Raw genomic sequence first — 20,948 nt, 5'->3', positions numbered from 1 at the left:
AATGATTCTGGGGTAATTTTGGGTGGTGAGGGGTAATTTGGGGGAAGATTCAGGGATATTTCAAGGTGACTTTGGGGCCATCCTGAGGAGATCTGGCAGATTTTTGGAGGTGATTTTGGGGTACTTTGGGGCTGATTTTGGGGATACTTGGGGGTGGTTCTGAGTGATTTTTGTGTGGTCTTTGGGACGGTTCTGGGGAGATGTTTGGGGTGATTTTGGAGGTGCTGCTCAGGCCTGGGGAAGCTCTGGGGTGATGCTGACCCCCTGCACTGCCCAGACTGTCACAACTGTCACCCGAGCCAGGACCTGCCACACCTGGATCCAATCCTGGCTTTATTGAAATCAAATCCTTGGTTTTTATTGTCTTTTTTCCTGTTTTTTTGAAACACCTGATGGGCTGAGGCTGGAGGCACCCAGGTCTGAGGGATCTGGGATCAACCTCCCACACCTGGGCAGATCCCTCACCTGGACACTGCCCAGAGCTGCTTCAATCACTCCACATATTCAGCAGAAATTGCCAAATCTTTGCTTTTCTCCCCAAAAAATGCAGCAATGTCCCCTCCCCCCCCCACCCCGAGTTATTCCTTTATCCTCCAATTTTCCATAATTAAATCTGGATCTGGAATTCTTGATGACCTTGTGAGATCACTGCACACCTGTCCCAGGTGGGTGCACACCCAAGCTCCAGCAGTGGAGCATCCTGTCCATGCCAGGAGTCACCTGTGGGACAGGTGAGCACACCTGGGGGCTCTCCAGAGGGTTTCCAGGTGTTCCTGGCCAGGTAACATCACCTGGGGGGTCCCAGATCTCTGCTGTGTCCTGGTGCTGGGAGTGGGGGTCTCCAGGCGTGCTGAGAGGCTGCAGGTGCTGCTCACCTGTGCCTCACCTGGCCCCTACTTCAGGATGATGTGGTAGCTGTCGTTGGTTTCGGCTGCAGAGGAAGCCAAGAACAGGTGAGGGGAGGTGGGCGGGGCTGACCCGACCCAGGTGAGGCCCCAACCCCAGCCCAGGTGCTCACACACCTTTCATGGTGTCCAGGACGAAGCAGGATTCATCCTGGAAGTTCTGGATCATCTGAAAAAACCCCAAACAGCACCAATTTAGGGATTTTTGGGGAGAATTTGTGTTCCAGAGGTGCCCAGGTGGCAGCTTTGGGAGCAGCAGGCACAAATATCTCATTCATTCCTTGGGCCCAGGCGCTGCCGTGCCCAGGGGGGCCCTGCCAGCTGTGCCCAGGGCAGGGTGTTACCTCGTCGCTGACCAGCACGTGGATGCCCGTGGGGCCCTGCTTGTAGATGTGCTGGATGTGCTGCGCGGGCACCCGGAACAGCTGTGCCAGCTTCTCCGCCAGCTCGGCCGCCCGCAGCTCCTCCAGGTACACGGCGTGGTACACTGCAGGGGCAGGGCCACAGCTGCCACCGTGCCAGCACAGCCCTGGGGCTGGGCACCGCTGCGCTGGGGACAGGGGCCTGCCTGGCACCCCGACCTGCCTGGCACCCCGACCTGCCTGGCACCCGTGCCTTGTCTATCACACCTGTCCTGTCACCTGGGACCTGCCTGGCACCCTGACCTGCCTGGCACTGTGACCTGTCTGTCACCCCTGTCCTGGCACCCATGTCCTGTCTGTCACCGTGTCCTACCTGGCACTGTGACCTGCCTGGCACCCCTGTCCTGTCTGCCTGTCTGTCACTGTGTCCTGTCACCCCTGTCCTGTCACTGTGTCCTGTCTGTCATTTGTGTCCTGCCTGGCACCGTGTCCTGTCACTGTGTTCTGTCACCCCTGTCCTGTCTGTCACCTGTGTCCTGATACTGTCACCTGTCTGATACCATGACCTGTCTGTGATCCATGTCCTGTCTTGTCACCTGTGTGTGCTCCCTGTCCCCCCAGGTCAGTCCCAGTCCCCCAGGTGAGTCCCAGCCCCCCAGGTGAGTCCCAGCCCCCCAGGTCAGTCCCAGCCCCCCAGGTGAGTCCCTCCCCCCAGGTGAGTCCCAGCCCCCCAGGTGAGTCCCAGTCCCCCAGGTGAGCTCCCTTCCCCCCCAGGTCAGTCCCTCCCCCAGGTGTGTCCCTTTCCCCCCAGGTGAGTCCCTCCCCCAGGTGAGCTCCCTCCCCCCAGGTGTGTCCCTGCCCCAGGTGGGTCCCTCCCACAGGTGAGTTCCCCCCCTAGGTGAGCTCCCAGCCTCCCCAGGTGTGTCCCATCCCCAGGTGAGTCCCATCCCCAGGTGTGTCCCATCCCCAGGTGTGTCCCTTTCCCCCCAGGTGTGTCCCATCCCCAGGTGTGTCCCAGCCCCAGGTGTGTCCCTGATCCCCAGGTGTGTCCCATCCCCAGGTGTGTCCCTTTCCCCCCAGGTGTGTCCCTGATCCCCAGGTGTGTCCCATCCCCAGGTGTGTCCCATCCCCAGGTGTGTCCCAGCCCCAGGTGTGTCCCTGATCCCCAGGTGTGTCCCATCCCCAGGTGTGTCCCTTTCCCCCCAGGTGTGTCCCTTTCCCCCCAGGTGTGTCCCTTTCCCCCCAGGTGTGTCCCATCCCCAGGTGTGTCCCAGCCCCAGGTGTGTCCCATCCCCAGGTGTGTCCCAGCCCCAGGTGTGTCCCTGATCCCCAGGTGTGTCCCATCCCCAGGTGTGTCCCTTTCCCCCCAGGTGTGTCCCTTTCCCCCCAGGTGTGTCCCTTTCCCCCCAGGTGTGTCCCATCCCCAGGTGTGTCCCTTTCCCCCCAGGTGTGTCCCAGCCCCAGGTGTGTCCCACCCCCAGGTGTGTCCCTGCCCCTCACCAAAGAAGGTGCCGCCGCTGCCGTCGCCGTCCTCGTGCTCGTGCTGGGGGTCCCTGCCCTGCTGTGACTCCTGGCACACGTAGATGGTCAGGCGGGGCCGCACCATCCTGGGACAAGGCACGGTCACCTGCTGCTGGCCTTGCCCAGCCCCCCTGCCAGCCCCCCTGCCCAGCCCCCCCTGCTGCTGGCCCTGCTGCTGGCCCTGCCCAGCCCCCCTGCTGCTGGCCCCAGGGGCGGCTGCACGAGCCCAGGTGTGCCCTGGCCAGCATTCCCTGCCCTTCCCACCTGCAGGGGCTCCCCTGTCAGGTACCTGAGGATGCTTCCCTGGAATTCCCACGTGCAGGGGCTCCCCTGTCCCTGTCAGGTGTCTGAGGATGCTTCCCTGCAATTCCCACCTGGGCACTCTGTCCCTGTCAGGTGTCTGAGGATGCTTCCCTGCAATTCCCACCTGGAGGGGCTCCCCTGTCAGGTATCCAAGGATGCTTCCCTGCAATTCCCACCTGGAGGGGCTCCCCTGTCTGTCAGGATGCTCCTCAGCCATTCCCACCTGGCACTCTGTCCCTGTCAGGTATCCAAGGATGCTTCCCAGCCATTCCCACCTGGGCACTCTGTCCCTGTCAGGTATCCAAGGATGCTTCCCAGCCATTCCCACCTGGGCACTCTGTCCCCCTCATCCTCCCCAAAAAGCTCCAGGTGTGTTAACCTCTGGGGCAAGCCCTGCTTTTTAGGGCAAGGTGTGAGGAACATCCCATTTTTGGGAGCTTTCTGGGCAGCTCCCAGTGGAGACAGCTCCTGGAACACCAGAGCTCCTGGCTTGGGGCTCCAGTCCTGGATTCTCAAAGCCAAAGAATTCCTAATCCCTAATTGCTAACCCCCAATTCCTAATTCCTAATCCTCAATTCCTAATTCCCATTTCCTAATTCTCAGTTCCTAATTCCCAATTCCCAATCCCTAATCCCTAATTCCCAATCCCTAATTCCTAATTCTCAGTTTCTAATCCCTAATTCTCAATCCCCAATCCCTGATTCTCAATCCCTAATCCCCAATCCCTAATTCCCAATCCCTAATTCCCAGTTCCTAATTCCCAATTCCCAATCCCTAATCCCTAATTCCTGAATCTCAATTTCTAATCCCTAATCCCTAATCCCTAATCCCCAATCCCTAATTCCTAATTCTCGATTCTCAATCCCTAATCCCCAATTCTCAATCTCTAATTCCCAATTCCTCTCTCCTACCTGGACCTCCTTCCCTAAACCCTCTAAATTCCTGACTCAGATGGGAAAAGGCTGGGCCAGGTGAGTCCCTGCCCCCCCAGGTGAGTCCTGACCGCCCCCCAGGTGTCTCCCAGCCCCCCCAGGTGAGTCCTGACCCCCCAGGTGTGTCCTTTCCCCCCCAGGTGAGTCCCAGCCCCCCCAGGTGAGTCCTGACCCCCCAGGTGAGTCCCAGCTCCCCAGGTGTCTCCCAGCCCCCCCAGGTGAGTCCTCACCCCCCCAGGTGTGTCCTTTCCCCCCCAGGTGAGTCCCAGCCCCCCCAGGTGTGTCCCAGCCCCCCAGGTGAGTCCTGCCCCCCCCAGGTGAGTCCCAGCCCCCCCAGGTGTGTCCCAGCCCCCCAGGTGAGTCCTGCCCCCCCCAGGTGAGTCCCAGCCCCCCAGGTGTGTCCCTGACCCCCCAGGTGTGTCCTTTCCCCCCCAGGTGAGTCCCAGCCCCCCAGGTGTGTCCCTGACCCCCCAGGTGTGTCCTTTCCCCCCCAGGTGAGTCCCAGCCCCCCCAGGTGATCCCACCTGCCCTTGAGGGCGTTGAAGAGCCGGATGCCGTCGGCGGGGCCGCAGATCTGGATCACGTCCTCCCGTGTGAGCTTCAGCAGGTCTGCCCCTGCCAACACCCAAATGCACCCCAAAATCCACCTCAGATTCACCCCAAATTCATCCCAGAGTCACCCCAAATTCACCCCAATGCACCCCAAAATTCACCTCAGATTCACCCCAAATCCACCCCAATTCACCCCAAAATTCACCTTTCACCCAAATCCATCCCAATGCACCCCAAAATTCACCTCAGATTCACCCCAATTCACCCCAAAATTCACCTGATTCATCCCAAATTCATCCCAAAATTCACCTCAGATTCATGCCAGAGTCATCCCAAAAAATTCACCTCAGATTCATCCCAAATTCATCCTAAATTCACCTCAAATTCACCCCAGAGTCACCCAAATTCACCACAGAGCTACTCCAAATTCACCTGAGTCACCCCAAATCCACCCCAGGTTCACCCCAAATTCACCCCAAACTCATCCCAAATTCACCCCAAAATTCATCCCAAATTCACCCAGATTCACCCTAAATTATCCTCTGCCCAGAACTGGAATTTTTCATCTGCTGTTCCTCAAAATCAGCCTTTTCCAGCTTTGCTTTCCCCCAAATTACCATTTTTATTTCTATTTCATATTTTTAATATTTATTTATTTATTTATATTACTATCATTTTTTGCTTTGTTTTCCCCAAACCATTTTGAAAATGAAATTTTTAAAATTTCATTTCCCCTAAAATCAGCATTTTCCATTTTGGTTTGCCCAAAATTCCTATTTTCCAGCTCACTTTTCCCAAAATTCATCACTTTTCACCCATTTTCCCCCCTAAATCACCCTTTTTTTCAGCTTCATTTTCCCCCAGATCAGCATTTTCAGCCCAATTTTCCCTAAATTCAACATTTTCCCCCCACATCAGCAATTTTCACCTTGGTTATCCCAAACCCAGAATTCTCCCGCTTTGTTTTCCCCAGATCAGCAATTTTTGCTTTATTTTTTTCCCCAATTTGGCATTTTTCAGCTCAGTCTTCCCCAAAATTACCATTTCCACGTTTGCTTTACCCAAAATCAGCATTTTTCACCTCTGTTTTCCACAAAATGAGGTTTTCACCTTCATTTTGCCAGAATTGCCATTTTCCAGCTTCACTTTCCTTAAAATCAGCATTTCCCAGCCCACTTTTGCCTGAATTCAAGATTTTTTACCTCTATTTTCCCCAAAATTGGCATTTTTAATTTACTTTCTTGGCATTTTCAACTGTTTTCCCCCAAATCAGCTTTTTCTCCCCAATTTTCAGCTTCGTTTTCCCCAGACCATCCATTTTCACCTCCTTTTCCCAAAATTTCCTTTTTCCAGCTCTGTTTTCCCCAAAATCAGCCCCTCGGTGTTACCTGGGCCAGGTGAGGCCTTGGACTGGGCTATGAAAGGAGGGATTGGGAACGCTCACCTGGCCAGGGAGGGGAAGGTGACCCTGCCCAGGTGAGGGAGGTGACCCTGCCCAGGTGAGGGGAGGTAATCTGGCCAGGTGAGGGGACACAGGTGACCTGCCCAGGTGAGGGAGGTGACCTGGCCCAGGTGAGGGGAGATCACCTGCCCAGGTGAGGGAGGTGACCCTGCCCAGGTGAGATGACCCAGCCCAGGTGAGGGCAGGTAACCCAACCCAGGTGAGGGGAGATTACCTGGCCCAGGTGAGGGAGATGACCCTGCCCAGGTGAGGAGATGTGACCCAGCCCAGGTGAGCACAGGTGACCCAGCCCAGGTGAGGGGAAGTGACCTGGCCCAGGTGAGGTGACCCAGCCCAGGTGAGCATAGGTGATCCTGCCCAGGTGAGGGAGGTGACCTGCCCAGGTGAGAGAAGGTGACCCTGCCCAGGTGAGGAGATGTGACCCAGCCCAGGTAAAGAGAAGTGACCTGGCCCAGGTGAGGCGAGATAACCCTGCCCAGGTGAGGGGAGATGACCCAACACAGGTGAGGGAGATGACCCTGCCCAGGTGAGGGCAGGTAACCCAGCCCAGGTGAGGTGACCTGGTCAGGTGAGAGAAGGTGACCCTGCCCAGGTGAGGGGAGGTGACCCAACCCAGGTGAGATGACCCAGCCCAGGTGAGGGCAGGACTCACCTGAGAAGTTCCTGAAGAGGCGGGAGAAGGTGGAGAAGCGGTTGCGGTGCAGCCACTGCTGCGCCTCCTGCGGGCTCCAGGTGGGCAGCAGCGTCTGGGGGACAGGGGACACAGGTGTCCAGGTGAGCTGCCTGCCAGCGCAGGTGTGTGCAGTCAGGCAGGGCACAGGGGAGCCCAGGGTGGGCAGCACAGGTGGGAACTGAACCCGAGCAGGTGGGAGGAGGTGATGACCTCAGGTGACCTGGAAATGTCTCCAGGTGACGTGGAAGTGTTTGTGCTGAGGCACAGGTGAGCTCAGGTGAGCTCAGGTGAGCCCAGGGCCAGCACAGGTGGGAACTGAACCCGAGCAGGTGGGAGGAGGTGATGACCTCAGGTGACCTGGAAATGTCTCCAGGTGACGTGGAAGTGCTTGTGCTGAGGCACAGGTGAGCTCAGGTGAGCTCAGGTGAGCCCAGGGCCAGCACAGGTGGGACAGCCCCCCAGGCGGGGACAGCGGGGTCTCCCAGGGGCCTGCAGGTGACCTGAAGTGTCCCCCCGTGGAAGCCCCAGGTGTGCCTGGGCAGGCACCTGGGCAGGTACTTACGTCAGCCAGGGGCGCAGGGGGGTCGGGCTGGTGGCTCGGGGACCCACTGCTGGGGACAGAGGGACACGGGTCACTGGGGACACTGGGACAGGGGGACAGGGGTCACTGGGGACACTGGGACAGAGGTCACTGGGGTACTGGGGACACTGGGACAGAGGGACACGGGTCACTGGGGTACTGGGACAGGGGGACACGGGGCACTGGGGACACTGGGACAGAGGGACACGGGACACTGGGGACACTGGGACAAGGGGACACGGGTCACTGGGGACATTGGGACAGAGGGACACGGGTCACTGGGGACACTGGGACAGAGGGACAGGGGTCACTGGGGACACTGGGACAGAGGTCACTGGGGTACTGGGGACAGTGGGGACAGAGGGACACGGGTCACTGGGGACACTGGGACAGAGGGACACGGGTCACTGGGGACACTGGGACAGGGGGACACGGGTCACTGGGGTACTGGGACAGGGGGACACGGGACACTGGGGACACTGGGACAGAGGGACACGGGTCACTGGGGACACTGGGACAGGGGGACACGGGTCACTGGGGTACTGGGACAGGGGGACACGGGGCACTGGGACACTGGGACTGGGTCACTGGGGACAGAGGGACACGGGGCACTGGGGACACTGGGACAGAGGGACAGGGGTCATTGGGAACACTGGGACAGAGGGACATGGGTCACTGGGGACACTGGGACAGAGGGACAGGGGTCACTGGGAACACTGGGACAGAGGGACACGGGTCACTGGGGACACTGGGACAGAGGGACACGGGTCACTGGGGTACTGGGACAAGGGGACACGGGGCACTGGGACACTGGGACAGAGGGACACGGGTCACTGGGGACACTGGGACAGAGGGACACGGGTCACTGGGGTACTGGGACAAGGGGACACGGGGCACTGGGACACTGGGACTGGGTCACTGGGGACAGAGGGACACGGGGCACTGGGGACACTGGGACAGAGGGACACGGGTCACTGGGGTACTGGGACAAGGGGACACGGGTCACTGGGGTACTGGGACAAGGGGACACAGGGCACTGGGACACTGGGACTGGGTCACTGGGGACAGAGGGACACGGGGCACTGGGGACACTGGGACAGAGGGACACGGGTCACTGGGGTACTGGGGACACTGGGACTGGGTCACTGGGGACACTGGGACAGAGGGATAGGGATCACTGGGGACACTGGGACTGGGTCACTGAGGACACTGGGACAGAGGGACACGGGTCACTGGGATCACTGGGGACACTGGGATCACTGGGATCACTGGGGCCATGGTAACTGGGCACTGGGATCACTGGACATTGGGGTCACTGTTGTACTGGGACAGCTGTCCCAGTGGGTACTGGGGACACTGTCCCAGTGGGACACTGGTGTCACTGTCACTGGATGGCACTGGGGTGTAACTGGTGTCACTGGGATGACACTGGGGTCACTGGGACGGTACAGGGATGACACTGGGGTCACTGGGATGGCATTGGGATTACTCTGGGGTCACTGGGATGGCACTGGTACCACCCCCAATGTGACCTGCCCTCCAGTCCCAGCCCTCCCAGTATTCCCAGTCCCAGCCCTCCCAGCATTCCCAGTATTCCCAGTCCCAGCCCTCCCAGTATTCCCAATCCCAGTATTCCCAGTATTCCTACTCCCAGCACTCCCAGTGCTCCCAGTCCCAGCACTCCCAGTGCTCCCAGTCCCAGCACTCCCAGCACTCCCAGTCCCAGCCCTCCCAGCCCTCCCAGTATTCCCAGCACTCCCAGTCCCAGCTCACCCGTCCCCGATGGAGAAGCTGCTGTGGGAGCTGTTGAAGCCGGGGGACGGCGCGTTGGGCACGTAGGTGACCTCGGGCCAGGGCGAGCACTGCGGGCACGCCAGGTGAGCTCAGGGCACCTGGGCTGCACTGCACACACCTGGGCTGCACTGCACACCTGCACACACCTGGGCTGCACTGCACACACCTGAACACACCTGGGCTGCACTGCACACACCTGGGCTGCACTGCACACCTGCACACACCTGGGCTGCACTGCACACACCTGGGCTGCACCTGCACACACCTGGGCTGCACTGCACACCTGAACACACCTGGGCTGCACTGCACACACCTGGGCTGCACCTGCACACCTGAACACACCTGGGCTGCACTGCACACACCTGGGCTGCACTGCACACCTGAACACACCTGGGCTGCACTGCACACACCTGAACACACCTGGGCTGCACCTGCACACACCTGGGCTGCACCTGCACACACCTGAACACACCTGGGCTGCACTGCACACCTGAACACACCTGGGGTGCACTGCACACACCTGGGCTGCACTGCACACACCTGGGCTGCACTGCACACCTGAACACACCTGGGCTGCACTGCACACCTGAACACACCTGGGCTGCACTGCACACACCTGGGCTGCACTGCACACCTGAACACACCTGGGCTGCACTGCACACACCTGCACACACCTGGGCTGCACTGCACACACCTGGGCTGCACCTGCACACACCTGGGCTGCACTGCACATACCTGAACACACCTGGGCTGCACCTGCACACACCTGGGCTGCACTGCACATACCTGAACACACCTGGGCTGCACTGCACACACCTGGGATGCAGACACACCTGAACACACCTGGGACTACGCACACACCTGGGCTGCACCTGCACACACCTGGGCTGCACCTGCACACACCTGCACACGCCTGGGACCACGCACACACCTGGGCTGCACTGCACACACCTGAACACACCTGGGGTGCACTGCACACACCTGGGATGCAGACACACCTGAACACACCTGGGATGCACCTGTACACACCTGAACACACCTGGGACCATGCACACACCTGAGCTGCACTGCACACACCTGGGATGCACCTGTACACACCTGAACACGCCTGGGACTACGCACACGCCTGGGCTGCACTGCACACACCTGGGCTGCACCTGCACACACCTGCACACGCCTGGGCTGCACTGCACACACCTGGGCTGCACCTGCACACACCTGCACACACCTGAACACACCTGGGACCACGCACACACCTGGGCTGCACTGCACACACCTGGGCTGCACCTGCACACACCTGCACACACCTGGGGTGCACTGCACACACCTGGGATGCAGACACACCTGAACACACCTGGGACCATGCACACACCTGGGCTGCACCTGCACACACCTGGGCTGCACCTGCACACACCTGCACACACCTGGGGTGTACTGCACACACCTGAACACACCTGGGATGCACTGTACACACACCTGAGACCACGCACACACCTGGGCTGCACTGTAGACACACACCCGGCCCCACAAACACCTGGAAGTGCACCTGCACAAGCTGCAATGCACACACACATCTGCACACACCTGGGCCTGCACACGCCTGGGACTGTACCTGAACACACCTGTACAGCACACACACACCTGAACACATCTGAGACTGCACCTGTACACACCTGTACTGCACATGCACACCTGAACACACCTGGGACTGCACCTGCACACAGCTGCACTGCACACATATCTCCAACCCCACATACCTGGCCCTGCACACACCTGGCCCTGCACACAGCTGCAATGCACGCACACCTGGACCTACACACCTGGCCCTGCACACACTTGGCCCTGCACATACCTGGGACCACACCTGCACACAGCTGCAATGCATGCACACCTGGACCCACACACCTGGCCCTGCACACACTTGGCCCTGCACATACCTGGGACCACACCTGCACACAGCTGCAATGCACGCACACCTGGACCCACACACCTGGCCCTGCACACACCTGGCCCTGCACACACCTGGCCCTGCACACACCTGGCCCTGCACATACCTGGGACCACACCTGCACACAGCTGCAATGCACGCACACCTGGACCCACACACCTGGCCCTGCACACACCTGCCCAGCTCAGGTCAGTAATGTCCCCAAAGCCCTTCTGCAGGTACAAAAGCACCTTCTGTGCCCCAGGTGTGCCTGGCAGGTATGAAGACCTCGAGCCAAGCTCTCCCAGCAGCACAGCCCTGCTCCCCGGCAGCCAGGTGAGGCAGGTGAGGCAGGTGAGCTCACCTCGGTGAGGATGGTGGTCTCGTAGGAGGGCTGGTACTTCTCTTTCTCGTGCGGCGTCCGCTTCTCCATCTTCTCCCGGTCCGTCTTCTGCTTGCGGTCGGCTCCTTTGGGCTGGGAAGGGACAGGCCAGGACAGGTGTGGGACACTCACGGGCACACAGGTGGCACAGGTGACTCAGCCCACCTGGGGCCAGACACAGGGAAAAGGAGCAGTTTGGGGAGACGCTTGTCCTGAGGGCCCTGCAGGGACAGGGGTGTGACCACCTGGAGACACCTGGAACCACCTGGAGACACCTGTAATCACCTGAATACACCTGGAACCACCTGTAATCACCTGGAGACACCGATAATCACCTGAATACACCTGTAGTCACCTGGAGATATGGGTAACCACCTGTAATCACCTGGAGACACCTGGAACCACCTGGAGACACCTGTAATCACCTGAATACACCTGGAACCACCTGGAGACACCTGTAATCACCTGTAACCACCCGTAATCACCTGGAGACACCTGTAACCACCTGAATACACCTGTAACCATCTGGAGATATGGGTAACCACCTGAATAAACCTGCAACCACCTGGAGACACCTGTAACCACCTGTAACCATCTGAATACACCTGGAGACACCTGTAACCACCTGGAGATACCTGTAACCACCTGAATACACCTGTAGCCACTTGAACATACCTGTAACTACCTGGAGACACCTGTAACCACCTGAATACATCTATAATCACCTGGAGATACCTGTAACCATCTGAATACACCTGTAACCACCTGAACACACCTGTAACCACCTGGAGACACCTGTAACCCCCTAAATACACCTGTAACCACCTCAATACACCTGTAACTACCTGGAGACACCTGTAACCACCTGAACACACCTGTAACCCTCTGAATACACCTAGAGACAGCTGTAACCACCTGGAGATATCTGTAATCACCTGGAGACACCTGTAACCACCTGAACACACCTGTAACCACCTGGAGACACCTGTAATCACCTGGACACACTGTAATCACCTGAATACACCTGTAGCCACCTGAACATAGCTGTAACTACCTGGAGACACCTATAACCACCTGAATAAATCTGTAACCACCTGGAGACACCTGTAACCCCCTAAATACACCTGTAACCACCTGAATACACCTGTAACCACCTGGAGACACCTGTACCCACTCTCCACACACCTGCAACCCCCGAATACACCTGAGCTGTGTCTTCTGCATCACCCACACAAGAGATGGGATTTTGGGGGGGCAAGCTGCACCTGGACATGAGGTCACAAGGCCAGCCTTGACTCTGCCACACCTTGAACACCTGGGCCCCTCCTCCACCCAAAACTGGGGGGATTTCACTCAAATCCCAGGGGAGCACAGATGTGCAACCTCCACAGGTATCCAGGTGCTCCCCTTGGCAGATCCCTGAAGAAATTCCCTTAAACTTGGCTGCACCTGCACTCACAGGTGAAGGAATCTGGCCCAGGTGGACCAGGGGAGGGCAGAGCAGGACCCCAAACCCCACTGACCCCCCCAGGTGAACAGGTGAGAAAAGAGGAGCCAGGCTGAGATTTTGGGGGTGCTGTAGGTGGGATGGAGTCACGGGCACCCCAAGGTGTGACCACAGCGGGAACGACCCCTCCCTGCACCTGCACCACCTGCACCACAGGTTGGGGCTGCTACTCCTAAAGGTGGGAGGTTTCAGAGCCCCCAGTACAGACTGGGACAGAGCCCCAGGTGAGACCAGGTGGGAGGGGCCTGCAGGTACCTTGAAGACCTTGATCTGGCAGCTGGCGGAGTGCAGGTGCTCGGTGTACTCGCCGCTCTCGTTCTCCCTGAAGGTGTCGATCTGCACGCGGAAGGGAACGCCCTTCTCCCCGCCGTGCTTGCGCAGCGTGAACTCCGTGCTGATGCAGTGCACCTGGGGACAGGTGAGCTGCCTGTGGGACTGCCACCGAGGGATGGAGCCCTCCTGAGACTCACCTGGGTGTGGGACAGAGCCCACCTGAGCCTTGTTGGGTGTGAGAGCCCACCTGAGACTCACCTGAGTGTCAGAGAGAGCCCACCTGTGCCTCACTGGGTGTGGGACAGAGCCCACCTGTGCCTCACTGGGTATGGGACAGAGCCCACTTGACCCTCACTGGGTGCGGGACAGAGCCCACTTGACCCTCACTGGGTGCGGGACAGAGCCCACCTGAGCCTCACCTGAGTGTGAGGCAGTGCCCACCTGTGCCTCACCTGGGCATGAAACAGTGCCCACCCATCCCTCACCTGGATGTGAGGCACTGCCCACCTGTGCCTCACCTGGGTGTGAGGCAGTGCCCGCCTGCCCCTCACCTGGATGTGAGGCAGTGCCCACCCATCCCTCACCTGGGTGTGAGGCAGTGCCCCTGTCCCTCACCTGGATGTGAGGCACTGCCCCTGCCCCTCACCTGGATGTGAGGCACTGCCCACCTGCCCCTCACCTGGGTGTGAGGCAGTGCCCCTGCCCCTCACCTGGGTGTGAGGCAGTGCCCCTGCCCCTCACCTGGGTGTGAGGCAGTGCCCACCCATCCCTCACCTGGGTGTGAGGCAGTGCCCCTGCCCCTCACCTGGGTGTGAGGCAGTGCCCCTGCCCCTCACCTGGGTGTGAGGCAGTGCCCACCCATCCCTCACCTGGATGTTAGGCAGTGCCCCTGCCCCTCACCTGGATGAACACTGATGTCCTCTTGGAGGGATCCCACAGGAACTCCACGGTGTTGAGCTGTGTCGGGTTGGCGCGGGGGTCGATGATCCCCACGGACATGGGGATATCTGCGGGGGGAACAGGTGAGGCTCACCTGGGACCTCCCAGGTGCCCCAGCCAGGTGAGACTCACCTATGTCCAGGATCCTGTCGCCAGGTCTGTTCCACCTCCAGCCCTCCAGCTGCTGGTGCTCCGTGTACTGCAGCCGCCGGTCGTGGAAAACCACCCGGAAGATGCTCTGGGGAAGGGGGAAACATCACCTGGAGCTGCCCTGGCACACCTGGCCAGATGTGCAGCCCTTCCCTGTGCCAAAAAGGGGCAAAGGGAACCACCTCCCCCCGCCAAACAGGTGTATCTCCCAGCCCCACCCAGCTGCAGGGCCCCGGAGGGCACCTGGCTGGCATGGGCACGCCTGGCCAGGGGCACCTGTGCCCTCTGCTCACCTTGACCAGCTTCCCGTTGATCTCGGGCAGCTCCCCAAGCTTCCTGTTGTCCAACATCCGGATCTCGTAGGATTGACCTGGGGGCAGGAGGGCACCTGAGGGTTTTCTGTCACCTGTACCTGTCACCTGAGCTCCTCGTTCATTTGGGGTCCCGCCAACCCAGACCTTCCAGCTGTACCTGAAAGCAGCAGGTACAGCCCGAACCTGCAACTGCCATCCTGCAGAGCTGCCCAGCACTGACCTGTACAGACACACCTTACACACAGATACACCTTACACACCTGTACAGACACACCTTACACACAGATACACCTTACACACCTTTACAGATACACCTCACACACACAGATACACCTTACACACAGATACACCTTACACACACCTGTACAGATACACCTTACACACACAGATACACCTTACACATACCTATAACCACCCTGCACACACCTGTACAGATACACCTCACACACACCTGTACAGATACACCTTACACAAACCTGTATCCACCCTACACACATCTGTACAGACACACCAGACACACCTTACACACACCTGTACAGATATACCTTACACGCACCTGTAATCCTCTGCACACACCTGTACAGATACACCTCACACACACAGAAACACCTTATACACACAGATACACCTTACACACACCTGTAACCACCCTGCACACACCTGTACAGATAAACCCTACACACACAGATACACCTTACACACACCTGTAATCCTCTGCACACACCTGTACAGATACACCTTACATACACAGATACACCTTACTCACACCTGTACAGATACACCTTAGGCACACCTGTAGAGATACACCTTACACACACCTGCATCCACCCTGCACACACCTGTAGAGATACACCTTAGACACACCTGTAGAGATACACCTTAGGCACACCTGTACAGATTCACCTTACGCACACCTGTAACCCTCTGCACACACCTGTACATACACCTTACACACACCTGTAACCCTCTGCACACACCTCTGCACACACCTGTCACCACCCTCCAGTCCCCCCCTTTAACCTGGTGACCCCCAGGTGACTCCTGCTCCACCCGGACATCACACAGCCACGTGCAGGCACTGCCACCTCCCACTTCCCAACAGGAACACCCCAAAACCCAACACCTTCAACAGGCAGGACCCTCCTGCGGGGCTCCGAGGCGCCTGTGCAGCACAGGTGTGCTCACCTTGGTTGAGGTAGGTGAGGGTCTCGTCGTGCAGCTTGACGGCGGGGGAGGTGGCGGCGCACAGCACGTACTGGAAGGGCAGCAGCTTGTCCTGGCTCTCGGGGGGCAGGCTGGACTCCTCCTGCTTGAAGATGGGCAGAGCCAGCACGTCGCTGCGGAGACAGGAGAGTCACCTGAGCCAGGTGAGCTGGGGGGGCAGGGATTCCTTCCGTCCCACCTGGGCCTCGGTACCTGGAGGAGGAGCCCCGCCAGGCTCTGCCTCTGGGCCCTGCCTGAGCGCAGGGCTCCAGGTGTGCCCTGAACATCTGGCCTCAGGGGCTCACCTGAGGCACACCTGAGGCCGTCAGAACACACCTGTCAGCAGCTGGGCACACCTGTGAGCACTCCTAATCCTGACTCACACCACTGCAACAATTCCAGCTGTAACTCCAGCCCTGCTCCTTCCCTACTCCAACCGCAGCTCCAGCCCAACTGCATCCCGAATCCAGCCTGAATCCATCCTGAATCCATCCCTACTGCATCCCGAATCCATCCTGAATCCATCCCAAATCCATCCTGAATCCATCCCAACTGCATCCCGAATCCATCCTGAATCCATCCCAACTGCATCCCGAATCCATCCCAACTGCATCCTGAATCCATCCTGAATCCACCCCTACTGCATCCCGAATCCATCCCAACTGCATCCTGAATCCATCCCAACTGCATCCTGAATCCACCCCTACTGCATCCCGAATCCATCCCAAATCCATCCTGAATCCACCCCTACTGCATCCCGAATCCATCCCAACTGCATCCCGAATCCATCCCAACTGCATCCTGAATCCATCCCAAATCCATCCCAATTGCATCCTGAATCCATCCCAACTGCATCCCAAATCCATCCCAAATCCATCCTGAATCCATCCCAACTGCATCCCGAATCCAGCCTGAATCCATCCCTACTGCATCCCGAATCCAGCCTGAATCCATCCCTACTGCATCCCAAATCCATCCCAACTGCATCCTGAATCCATCCCTACTGCATCCCAACTGCATCCCAAATCCATCCTGAATCCATCCCAACTGCATCCTGAATCCATCCCAAATCCATCCCAATTGCATCCTGAATCCATCCCAACTGCATCCCAAATCCATCCCGAATCCATCCCTACTGCATCCTGAATCCATCCTGAATCCATCCCAAATCCATCCCTACTGCATCCAGAATCCATCCCAACTGCATCCTGAATCCATCCCGAATCCATCCCAACTGCATCCTGAATCCATCCCTACTGCATCCTGAATCCATCCCGAATCCATCCCAAATCCATCCCTACTGCATCCCAAATCCATCCCAACTGCATCCTGAATCCATCCCTACTGCATCCCAACTGCATCCCGAATCCATCCTGAATCCATCCCTACTGCATCCCGAATCCATCCCTACTGCATCCCGAATCCATCCCAACTGCATCCTGAATCCATCCCAAATCCATCCCAATTGCATCCTGAATCCATCCCAACTGCATCCCAAATCCATCCTGAATCCATCCTGAATCCATCCCAACTGCATCCCGAATCCATCCCTACTGCATCCCGAATCCATCCCTACTGCATCCCAAATCCATCCTGAATCCATCCCTACTGCATCCCGAATCCATCCTGAATCCATCCTGAATCCATCCCAAATCCACCCCTACTGCATCCCGAATCCATCCTGAATCCATCCCAACTGCATCCCGAATCCATCCCAAATCCATCCTGAATCCATCCCGAATCCATCCCAACTGCATCCTGAATCCATCCCGAATCCATCCCAACTGCATCCCAAATCCATCCTGAATCCATCCCTACTGCATCCCGAATCCATCCTGAATCCATCCCTACTGCATCCCGAATCCATCCCAACTGCATCCTGAATCCATCCCGAATCCATCCCAACTGCATCCTGAATCCATCCCTACTGCATCCCAACTGCATCCCGAATCCAGCCTGAATCCATCCCAAATCCACCCCAACTGCATCCTGAATCCATCCCAACTGCATCCTGAATCCATCCCTACTGCATCCCAACTGCATCCCGAATCCAGCCTGAATCCATCCCAAATCCACCCCTACTGCATCCTGAATCCATCCCAAAGGTACCCTGAATCCATACCAATGGCATCCTGAATCCATCCCGAATCCAGCCTGAATCCATCCTAAATCAATCCCCACTGCATCCTGAATCCATCCCGAATCCATCCCAAATCCCTCCCAGCCCCAAACACAGCTCCGTGCACTACTTCAGCCATAATTCCAATTACAACTCTCCCCTACTCCATCCCAACTCCATCCCAACTCCTTCCCAACTGTCCCCTACTCCATCCCAACTCCATCCCTGCTCCATCCCAGCCCCACCCCAATCCCACCCCAGTGCCCCCATTTCCCCCTTGGTGCCCCAACTCTGGCACAGTTCAGGGCTCCCCGTGCCCCCGGCACCCCCGGCCATTCTGGGGACCCCGGAGATTCTGGGATCCCCCCTGGCAGTTCTGGGGACCCCCAGAGATCTTGGGATCCCCCCAGAGGTTCTGGGGACCCTGGAGATTCTGGGATTCCCCTGAGATTCTGGGGACCCCCAGAGATTTTGGAGTTCCCACTGGGAATTTTGAGATGTCTCATGGAGACCCTGGAGAAGCCCCAGGATTCTGGGGACACCCAGAGATTCTGGGGTTTCCCTTGAGGATTTTGGGGATCCACGAAGACTTTGGGATTTCCCTTGGGGATTCTGAGGATCCCCTGGAGATTTTGGGGTTTCCCTTGGCAATTCTGGGGACGCCCAGAGATTCTGGGGTTTCCCTTGAGGATTTTGGGGATCCACGAAGACTTTGGGATTTCCCTTGGGGATTCTGGGGATCCCCTGGAGATTTTGGGGTTTCCCTTGGCGATTCTGGAGACCCCCTGAGATTCTGAGGTTTCCCTTGGGGATTTTGGGGGATCCATGAAGATTTTGGGACTTCCCTTGGGGATTCTGGGGATCCCCTGGAGATTTTGGGGTTTCCCTTGGCGATTCTGGAGACCCCCTGAGATTCTGAGGTTTCCCTTGGGGATTTTGGGGGATCCATGAAGATTTTGGGCTTTCCCTTGGGAATTCTGGGGTTTCCCTTGCAGATTTTGGGCTTTCCCTTGGGAATTTTGGGCTTTCCTTTGGGAATTCTGGGGTTTCCCTTGGGAATTTTGGGTTTTCCCTTGGGGACTCTGGGGATCCATGCAGATCTTGGGGTGCCTCTGGAGATCCCGGGGTCCCCTCCTGCTTCGGGCAGCGGCGCTGCGGTGCTGCCCGACACCTCCAACCTCCAGCTGGTTCTGGGGCTCCCCGCTCCCCTGCCTTCCCCGGGATGTTTCGGGGTGCCCCGTTTCGGGGTGCCCTGTCAGTTTCGGGGTGCCCTGCCAGTTCTGGGGTGCCCTGCCGGTTCTGGGGTCCCCGGTACCTCATGCTGTAGGCGCCGGCGCCGAGCTCCTGCCCGATGCCCGAGAGGCTGGCGTCGAAATCCTGCACCAGCCCCGACTCGATCACCTCGTCCGCCAGCGGCAGCTTCAGCGCCCACGCCATGGCCCCGGGGCACCCCAAAAACGGCCACCGGCTCGCCCCCAAAAACGGGGGGTCCTCAGGGCCACCCCCCAGGAAACGGGGTTGTCGTGGTCACTCCAAAAACCAGGGGTCTTCTGGGTCACCCCCCCAAAAAGAAAGGGGTTGTTGTGGTCACTTCAAAACAGGGGGTCTTTGGGAGACCCCAAAAATGGGGGGGGGTCAAAGGGTACTCAAAAATGGGGGTGTCTTGGGGACAAGGGAAAAGTGGGGTTTGGGGCACCCCCAAGCACGCAGGTCCTTGGGGTCACCCCAAAAAGGGGCTGGTGGGGGTCCCCCCCAAAACCAGGGGGCTTTGGGGATACCTGAAGCACGAGGGGGACTTGGGGTCACCCCCAAACCGATGGGCCTCGGGGTCACCCCAAAACAGGGTGTTCAGTGTCACCCCAAGCCAGGGGCTCCTCGGGGCACCCCAACACCTCCCCCTGACTTCTGGGGGTACCAAAGCCCCCCCAAACCTCGTGAGGACCCTCTCCTGCAGTGACTGATTTGGGGACCCCCCAAACCCCGCTACCACAGGCGACTGAACCCCAAAACCCAGCGACACCCCCGCCCAAAGGGAACACCTCGGGGGGACCCCAAAATCCTGAACTCCCCTCTAAGGGCTGCACCCAAGGGAACCCCAAAATCCTGCACTGCTCTGCAGGGGCTGCACCCAAGGGGACCCCAAAATCCTGAACTCCCCGCAAGGGGCTGCACTCAGGGAACCCCCCAAAATCCTGCACTGCTCTGCAGGGGCTGCACCCAAGAGAACCCCAAAATCCTGCACTGCTCTGCAGGGGCTGCACCCAAGGGAACCCCCAAATCCAGGCCAGGACCCCCCAATCCAGGCCGGGATCCCCAGTCCGCCCCGGGACCCCCCAATCCGGGATCGGACCCCCACCAGTCCGGGCTGGGACGCCCCAATCCAGGCCGGGACCCCCCGATCCGAGCCCGGACCCCCCAATCCGGGCCGGGACCCCCAGTCCGGCCCCCCCGCTCCGGGCCGGGACCCCCAAACGCGCCGCTCCGCCAAGATGGAGGCGGCGGCCCCGCCCCCGCCGCTGGGCGGGCGGTCCCGCCCCTCCGCCCCGCTCAGCCAATGAGAGCGGGTCTTGCCGCATAACGGACGGCCACAGAAACCAATAGAGAGCTGCGCGCCGGGCAGGCCGCTCGGGGATTGGCTGGGGGGCGTGGCCGCGGCGGCGTGCGGCGCTGGGCTGTGTGGCGCCTCCCGTGGGGCCGCGGGTTCGAGTCCCGCCGCTGGCTCCGCGCCGGCCGCAGACGGGGCCGGGAGGAGGAAAGAACACCCCACCCCCAAATCCTGAAAAAAGGGGAAAGGAAAAGAAAAAAGAAAAATACTGTTTATTTCACACCACTACATCAAGTGCATCAGTCTGCCGCGGCCCCAGCGGGCGCCCCCGTGTCCCCCCCAAAGCTCCCCTCCCATCGCTCCCGGGGGGCTCAGGGCAGGGGGAGCTGGGGAAGGGGCGCTGCCTCTGTTTTGGGGTTCACGACCCCCAAACCCGGGGGTGATGTCCCCAAAAGCCACCCACGGGACGTCCCCAAGGTGGGGGATCACCCCCAGAAGCCCCTCA

At 59.0% G+C, this 20,948-nt stretch overlaps 1 protein-coding gene across 2 annotated transcripts; it reads right to left on the bottom strand.

Annotated features, from left to right (window-relative positions):
- Positions 1-316: 316 nt before the first annotated feature.
- On the bottom strand, positions 317-20,384 carry TFCP2 (transcription factor CP2). 2 transcript variants are annotated; one of them, XM_064401042.1, is made up of 15 exons: positions 19,214-20,384; positions 15,762-15,913; positions 14,556-14,632; positions 14,245-14,350; positions 14,074-14,180; positions 13,156-13,308; positions 11,376-11,486; positions 9,064-9,152; positions 7,273-7,321; positions 6,690-6,783; positions 4,548-4,638; positions 2,768-2,874; positions 1,250-1,392; positions 1,023-1,074; positions 317-931 (listed from the first exon to the last, which is right to left on the bottom strand). In XM_064401042.1, exons 1-15 carry the CDS (start codon positions 19,333-19,335, stop codon positions 894-896), a joined length of 1,491 nt encoding a protein of 496 aa, XP_064257112.1. In that variant the 5' UTR covers positions 19,336-20,384; the 3' UTR covers positions 317-893. The 2 variants fall into 2 exon arrangements, with proteins under 2 accessions (XP_064257112.1, XP_064257113.1); XM_064401043.1 differs by having other exon boundaries at positions 7,273-7,318.
- Positions 20,385-20,948: the final 564 nt, after the last annotated feature.

This window comes from Passer domesticus, chromosome 31 (genome assembly GCF_036417665.1).
Source record: "Passer domesticus isolate bPasDom1 chromosome 31, bPasDom1.hap1, whole genome shotgun sequence".
NCBI classification, from domain to species: Eukaryota; Metazoa; Chordata; class Aves; order Passeriformes; family Passeridae; genus Passer; species Passer domesticus.
Note: the sequence above shows the minus strand (reverse complement) of the source record. Positions and strands in the feature narration are given on the sequence as shown.

Bases quoted from the DNA above. Each gene is read 5' to 3' on its own strand.
- TFCP2 (XM_064401042.1), bottom strand. From the start codon at position 19,335: ATGGCGTGGGCGCTGAAGCTGCCGCTGGCGGACGAGGTGATCGAGTCG. The intron at 6,784-7,272 runs GTAAGTACCTGC...CCTGTCCCCCAG, and splicing joins CCCCTGCGCCCCTGGCTGAC to ACGCTGCTGCCCACCTGGAG. The intron at 1,393-2,767 runs GTGAGGGGCAGG...CTGCCCCTGCAG, and splicing joins CAGCGGCGGCACCTTCTTTG to TGTACCACGCCGTGTACCTG.